The sequence below is a fragment of the Scedosporium apiospermum genome, assembly GCF_000732125.1.
Source record: "Scedosporium apiospermum strain IHEM 14462 chromosome Unknown SEQ_SAPIO_0109, whole genome shotgun sequence".
NCBI classification, from domain to species: Eukaryota; Fungi; Ascomycota; class Sordariomycetes; order Microascales; family Microascaceae; genus Scedosporium; species Scedosporium apiospermum.
This window is the reverse complement of record NW_015971810.1, coordinates 254,957-262,740: the sequence shown is the minus strand read 5'-3', so window position 1 is coordinate 262,740 and position 7,784 is coordinate 254,957. Positions and strand designations below refer to the sequence as shown.

The 7,784-nt window shown below is 52.9% G+C and overlaps 2 protein-coding genes across 2 annotated transcripts; one reads left to right on the top strand and one right to left on the bottom strand.

Annotated features, from left to right (window-relative positions):
• Window positions 1–891: 891 nt before the first annotated feature.
• Window positions 892–3,424, top strand: SAPIO_CDS6988 (uncharacterized protein; the record flags this gene model as incomplete). The annotated part of the gene is made up of 2 exons (XM_016788941.1): window positions 892–1,170; window positions 1,256–3,424. 2 exons carry the CDS (start codon window positions 892–894, stop codon window positions 3,422–3,424), a joined length of 2,448 nt encoding a protein of 815 aa, XP_016641465.1.
• A 2,913-nt stretch (window positions 3,425–6,337) lies between these two features.
• Window positions 6,338–7,380, bottom strand: SAPIO_CDS6987 (Uncharacterized protein; the record flags this gene model as incomplete). Its single annotated transcript, XM_016788940.1, has 2 exons — window positions 6,338–6,936; window positions 7,011–7,380. The coding sequence occupies 2 exons, from the start codon at window positions 7,378–7,380 to the stop codon at window positions 6,338–6,340; spliced, it is 969 nt and encodes a 322-aa protein (XP_016641464.1).
• Between the last annotated feature and the right edge of the window lie 404 nt (window positions 7,381–7,784).

Below are 7,784 nucleotides of genomic sequence, written 5' to 3'. Positions count from 1 at the left end.
GATATGTTAGGTGGTGGCAATGATCTCTCGCACTAACGTTTAAGATCCCCGGAGAGGTTTCACATCCCAGCACTCGCATGTCTTAAATTTTTTATGTAAGGGGAAAGAGGGATTGCCTCCAATCCCGGTGGCCAAAAATTCCCTCCTTGTGCTGGCGTAGGCTGCTCTCGTACTGCGGCAACTAGCTTTGCAATCCGAGCCATCGGAAATTTTGTCATCTGACGGCGAGAGCAAGATCAAGAAGTCTAATCGTATCGGGACCAGATCCGTCCGGCGCTAAGGTGGCCCATACAACCAGCCATAGGAGCCATCACAATAATACTCCATGTCAGTCCCAAACCCGTTTGATTCTCTCACACCAACTCGGTGGGGTATACCGCGAAGCAGCGTCCGGACGCATGGGCAATGGCGGACAGATGGAATGGTTAAGTCCAGCAGGTGCGGCGCAGTACACCACCGCTTGCCCACAACAAACAAGCCCAAGTCCACGCGGCGCGACGCCACAGTCGGGCCAGAACCTGATGCTCGCATTCGGTACGACGTCCGACCTCGAAGATTCGACAACACAGCCAACAGGAACAGGACGGGGACACTAACTCGATTCTACAGTTTATACCCGGCAAGGTTCAGGCTTCGATCGGACATTCGGCGCCCACGGATCTCTTGATATCAATATCAACATGCGCCGGTATGGACGGCTCACTTGCTCAAGCCTTTTCCCTTACTACATAAAGTCCTCCCCTACCACCACCGCCGTGCCAACAAATTAACTGAGTAGTGTCAGAACGCCGGGGTGTTTCACTACATCGTGTTGATTGTTACTGTTGCGCTGCAGGTTTTGTCGCCCACTATTCATTTATCTCGTTCCCTTCTCGCTTCAATACAACTACGATGTTTGTCTGCTGGCCTTCCCTGCTCTTTTGGCTTTTTGCCCACCGAGCATCGGCTAGGCTCTTTCCCCGCTCGGAGTTACCGGACTTGATCACACCGGATGCGGAGGGGAATACTCACACCTTGACGGCCACGGCTGGGAGCCCTGCCATTCTCATCCTCGACTACGGACATAGCGTCGAGGGTATCCCGGAGTTCGTGGTTGCTAAGTCAGAGGGCGACACGTCTACGTTTGAAATTACTTACGCCGAAAGCAAGGCTGCCCTGGGAGATTATATGGTACGTGCCAACCACAACGCACACTCTTAGAGTCTGAGGAGACGAGGACCAGGTATCCTCAACGGGAACGCTGACCGAATTTTAGTCAGATGGGCCACTCCCTCTGGCCGCCGCCATGAACACAAACCGAGTAAAGAGGTATACCATCAGCAGCAGCCCTGGTCCTAAAATCGTCCAGGATCGCCTCATCCAGGGCGCATTCCGCTATCAGAAGCTCAACCTGTCCTCGCCCGGCGTTTTGACCCTGCAAAAGGTCGGTGTCCGCCCCACGGTACACACCACACCCATCACGGAGCTTCCCGGAACCTTCAGCAGCTCCGACGAAGACCTTAACAGAATCTGGGCTGCCGGCGCACGAACCATCCAGATGACTGAGATCCCCGCCAACACCATCCCAGACTTCGTCGAGGTCTCGTCTGACGGCACACTAGTCAACAGCCTCGCCCCGCAGACTCTTGGCTCAGCGGTGGCCGCCCAGCTCATGTACTACGATATGACGCTCAAGGTGAAGCCTCTCACCGGTGGCTTCGGCTTTACAGTGCTATCTGACACACTCAACTCAGGCATCTACATCTCCTGCGACGTAGAGGCTCGACAGGTAACCGCTCACGCTGGGTCTACGACGCTGAATGATGTGATTCAGTCCTCTGCTCTCCCTGTCAATGCGTCTGTCGCTCTGGATAAGTGGCACTCGGTGCAGGTTAAGGTGGCTATGACAGATATCAGCGTATTGATTGACGATGTCGAGGTGTTTCAGATAACGCAAACGAAGCGCTTTTACGGCTCCTTCGGCTTCGGTGCTTCGTTTGGTCATCAATCCCTGTTCCGCGATTTGGCCGTGGCCAGTCCGACAGGTGACCTCATCTACGCACACTCACTGACGGACAGGTCATACCTAGCCGACTTCTTCATGGGGTCCAACCCGCACGCTACCGTCGTTGATGGCTCGCGCCGCGATCGCATCGCCTACACGGGCGACCTCGACATTGCAGGCGGCGCGGCCCTCGTCAGTACCCACGGCCTCGAGTTTATCCTTGGCTCCCTCGACCTCCTTGGCTCATATCAGACCACCCTCGGCTTTTTCATCCCAACGGCCAAGATCCAGCAGGAGCCCTTATCAGAGCGTATAAACAGCTCTGTGACGGGCCTAATCGGGTACTCCTTCAACTTCCTAACCTCCATCGCCTCCACCTACATGCACACGGGTGACGTAGACTTTGCCAGGAAATGGGCCACCCCGGTTCGTGACATGCTTGACTGGGCTGACTCCCAGGTCTTGCCGGAGAATGGTCTATTCAACGTGTCCGATGCCTCCTTCGGGGGCGATTGGAACTACTACGACCCCCAGCAGAGAGGCGTTGTCACTAAGTTCAATGTTCTGTACGCCTACTCGTTGCAGGAGTGCATCAGGATGCTGGGGGATGTCGGCATCAACACTACTGTATACGAGGGGCGCCTCAACGCCCTTCGCCAAGCGATTGACACAGCCCTCTGGAGCGATGACCTCCAAGCATATTATCTATCTGAGGATTTCAAGGATGCCTACGCCCAGGACGCTAACGCCATCGCCATTCTGGCGGGCGTCAACCTTGACCCCAACCACTCCACTACGACTATCCTTGCCTCGCTCCGCAAGCTCTTGCGCCCTGCAGGTCCCCTGGCCTTCTCGGGCGCTGCCATCAGCGCCGGATGGCAACCCTATATCAGCCCCTACGCGTCATCGTACCACCTCCGGGCCATCCTCCAGTCTGGCGATGCTGAAGGAGCACTAGAGCTCCTCCACTCCCTCTGGCTTCCCATGGCCCAGGAGCAAAACGCCAACTATACGGGTACTTTTTGGGAGACGCTCGATCAGGATGGAAAACCCGGTCTTGGTCTGGTTACCCGTCTCTGCCACGGCTGGGCGGCAGGCCCCACGGAGGGACTCTCCCGGTATGTTTTGGGGGCTCAACCTACTATGCCCGGCTGGTCCAAATTCCGAGTCGCCCCCCTGACTCTGGGATTGCGATCGGCGCAGGGAAGCTTACCAACAACTCGGGGCAACGTCGACGTGGAGTGGAGCTTCGACTGCCACGGCCTGCTTAAGATGGTCGTAACCGCACCGGCGGGAACTAATGGCGAGGTGTTGTTGCCTAGCCCGCTCATGGTCCCAAGAAACGAAACCATAATTATCGTGAATGGCAAGGAGCAGGCTGGCTCTAGTTTTGTCGTTCAAGGTGGTAATAAAATGGTCGTGACGCAGTCCCGCGGGTAAATGTTAAACGTGTTGCATAAGTAGACTGCGGGTCAAGGCCGCCCGGCGAAACATGGCGCTGCAGATGCTTTGATGGCGATCGTGACATGGATTGGCCCTGTCCTCAAACAAGTAGATAGCAAAGAGAGTTCCATTCTAATTTATATTTCTTTTTCTCCCATTTGTCGAATAATTGGGATCCGGGGTTCATCCGTCGCAGCTTCGGCGACCAGACCGGTCATTCCAAGGAGGTTTTTTTTTTTTTTTTTTTTTTTTTCCCTAGCGCACTCAGCGTGCAGTTCGCCGACGACGAGGCTTAGACCATTGGCGTGGTTCAGATCCAGCCAGGGCAGGGATTAACCCCACACACAATGCGAGGCCGTGCGTCTGTCGGAAATTAAAGTGATGCAAAGTGGGCTCGGCCACGGCTATGCTATCTCTCAGCTTCGCATAAAGGCGACGGTCCTCGGACTCGGAGCGAAATTCGGGCCCTCCTTGTTGGGACATGTCCCAAATGCTCCTGGCGTACTCTGTAAGGCTGACAGTCCCTTTTCTGAAAGATTGCAGGAGGGTACCACGTGGTTTTTATATGGATTAATAAAACAAAAACATGTAGGAAAGAAAACGAGAGAGAGGAAGGAAGGAAGGAAGGAAGAGAGAAAGGAGAGGCCAAAAGCTTCGGCCGCGGCCACAGCTGCCTGCCCTATCGGTGAGTTTGCATCATCCACAGGGCAGCACTTCTGCCGTCTCAACGAGATAAAAGCGTCACGATGTGACCGGAAACCTGCGAATAATCGTGTGTTTTTGTTTGTCTACGGCGGCACTTCGCGCGCGCCTGCTGGCGAGCTGTGACTAGAAGCTACTGGGCCTCTCACTTTGGTTACTAATTTTGTCCTGGTAGATGTCTATATTGTAGTCTATTTGCGATGTATGTTCTATCAAGCAACCCCCTTTTTTAGCCCATGAAGTTGAATTGCATCCTCGGAAGAGTGCAGGGGCTCTGCGTCAAATCCACTCTGTCCTTCTAAATCCCCAATATACCATACTAGGAACACCACCATCACTACAGCCATGAGTAGTGTGTCAAATATGTACAGGAATATCTCGTGAGATATTAGATAACCCTTATTCCCTTGTAAGTACTCGACGACTCGAAATATACTCCGGATAAGGATGATTGCGCTGGTCAGGTACAGCACGTTCAGATGGCGCTGCCACGCAATTCCCTTCCTCCTGGAGTCTTCCAACGGCAATTTTGTCATCCGGTAGTTGAACAGTACAGACGTTGCAACAAAAAAGCTGAAAAAGCATATTTGCACCCATAACCCAGCAATAATGATTTTCTCTCCAGCTTCGTAAAGCTCCAGTGTCCCTGCTGCTTGAACACCGCCGCCCCCTGCTTGTAGGGTGAAGGAGACAATATCGCCACAAACAAAGATTTTCGTTACCCATCGAACGGGTAGTAAAGAGAGATCTTCGGCACGGAGTGATCGGATTAGCCGACCGAGAATCATGTATATCGAGGCTGCGTAGAGCGCTGGCGCAACCAGGATCAGGATTGCCTGCATAACGAAGCCGCCAATAGCCTCGTCGTCGAAGTGGGACCATATTCTACCACAGTATCCAACGGTTTGGACTGGGGATAAAAAGGGAAAAGTCAGCTGATGGTAACTAACCACTGGAAAGTGTAGAATCCTATACATACAAAGTCCACCGAGGGCGAATACCGAAAAGTAGTATGCTCTTGCACGAAGTAGCCTCCATAGATGCGCAGCAGTCAGGACAGCGAAAACAGCGACACTCACTGCGGCCGCCGGGAGGGATGGAATGTACCGATAAAGCTTAAAATCGAATGCTCCCGAGTCGACAAGAGTGGAATTTGAGGCGTCCATTATTCGGTGCGGACGATCTCGGATCTATGAGAAGAATGGCTGGCTTATGTGAGGGAGACCTGAGAAATCAAGACTGGGTGCTCAAGGCTTAATATAAATGCAGATTCCCCTTTTCAAGGGCCGGCAGTCTCTCGCGAGTGGGAAACTGGGGCTAACCTTAAATATTACGCTGGAACGGAGGCGCGGTGCTGCAAACTCGATCCGAAAACTCGTACTCGGTACGAGGACTGAAACTTTCGGCCCCGCGCTTGATCAGACATGGGGCTATTACGAAGTAGCTCGTTAGGTCGCCACAGCGTCTTGCGTAGAGTACATTAGATATACTAAAAGAAACTCCGGGATTACCGATACGAATCTTACCTAGGCGTCCATCCAGGCCTGTAATTACCAGTATTCGAGTTTAGAAACACAGGCGGGCAGAAAAGAGGCCACCATTTTCTGAGAGCCCTCGGTGAATTTAAGATAGTGCTTGCATCTAAGGTCGATCCCATCGATCCCCGCAGAATTTGGGCCAACCCTTGGATTGGGGATTGGTACTGATTTCTAGGTCATGAACTATTCCCATGCCATGGCAGAGAGAGAGAGATGGAGATCAGAGGTGCCATTGTGGTACTATCTCACATTCCAGAGACGTTCCATCCCAACCCTAGGACTTTTGTCTACACTAAATCCCACGGGCCTTGCATATTCTTGTATCCTCGCAGTCTTCACAAAGTAGTGTACAAACTCAGATATCCCCCGGCGTGGGTTCGCATTGCACGTTAACTCATTGTTCCTCGCATGTCCCCCCACTCGGCGCCACGTTGCGTGACGAGAACCCGAGTCTCGGACCGAGTACGAGCGGTGGTCCCACAAATTTGACACCGAACAAGGGACAGACAGACTCATTACTTTCGTAAGCTACTTGTGTCCTACACCTCCTGAGAAGGGGCACGCATGAGGACCCCAAGCCACTGGGAAGAGAGAGTATGGGTCCACCTCCGGCAATTTACCAGAACGAAATCTCCTCTCTGTAATTCGATCCGAGGAAACTAGTAATCTACTAATTGCCATGGCCTGAAGGGGCTATCCATCCAATCTCCTCAATCGGCCACCTAATCCACCCCCTATGATTTGCGTCCAAGATCTCCCAGGCCCTGGACATCAAGAAGCTGCTCCATCCCCGCAGCCACATGTTCCCCTCCAATTTGTTCAACACAACACAGAAATACGCAAATATCGCTACAGCTTCCTGCGTTGGCACTTGGAGGAGTGGCATAAAAGTTTCTGCGACCGTAAACTGCCAGACAAACGCGTCCATTATGTCCAGGCTCTGGAATGAAGATGACAGGGCCAAGTTGAGTTGGCCTCGGAGCTCGCAGATGGCCTCAGAGTAGATACCGCGAAGCGATTCGTCTGGCACAGTAGACGACATTAAATCTCCGAGGCTATCGAGCACTTTCGACTCTGTAAATTTGGGGTCGTGTGATATTTCCCACCGCTTCGCACCCAGGGCCAAGATCGGCGAGAGCATACCAGAATAGCTACTGGATTGTAGTCGGTACAGTAGCTTGCGCACGCCACTGAGCAGGAAAATCCAGTCAGGGAACGCGGACTCACCGATGAGCAGTGAGGTATTACTGGTTCTAGGGCACCCCAAAGCTGACGTGGAGAAATATTGTTAGCAGCTTTATCCTTGGTACGGGTTGAACTTGGATGCACCCGGGTGGACGTACCGAAATACATGGTTAAAATACTAAAGATCCACAACGCCTCGCATTTTTCGGTTCCGTCCATTTGTTTCATCAGAGAAACGGCAGTGTGCGTCGCAGCTTGGTGCTGTAGGTATGCATGTGCAATGTAGTCATTCTTCTTCTCAGGGCGATACTGGGAGAGGTGCAACGCCGAGACGGCAAGGATAGACCGCATGACGTAGTCGTGCCTGGCAGCGTGGCGTATGATGTCCGTTTTCCATAACTCCCGGATAGTACAATCGCTGCTGAGCGTGGTGTAGGTTGCAGTAGTAAAATTATGTAGGAGCTCCAGGTCAAGGAGGTTCAGGGGAGGTTCAGCTCCGGCGGGTCCCGCAGAGGAGGGCGTATGCATTCTCGCATCCAGGAATTGGCAAAAGATACCACGCCTTGTACAGTTTTGACAAGAGGGGCGGCGCTCATCACACTAAGATTAAGACGGGTTACTAACAGGCTGAGAAAACGGCAGCGGCGTGGAAGCGGGAGTAGCCACGATTCGGCAGGGCGATGGAGAATAGGGACGAGTTCGAACCTTGATTTTTCGCCTCTTGCAAGTTTTACAGCCTGTCCTTGTTTTCTTGTGGGTGTTTCTGATGGGTTTGTCGACTTGATCTGTAGTAACATCTGCAGTAGCCGAGACTGCCAGCGGAGCTGAGTCTGTGGAAGGCAAGTCATCAGTCCGGGGGCCTCTTCGCTGAGTGCGGCGGGTTGGAGTGGACAGTCTTACTCTCGTCCATTCCTTGCGGTTGCTGAAATACA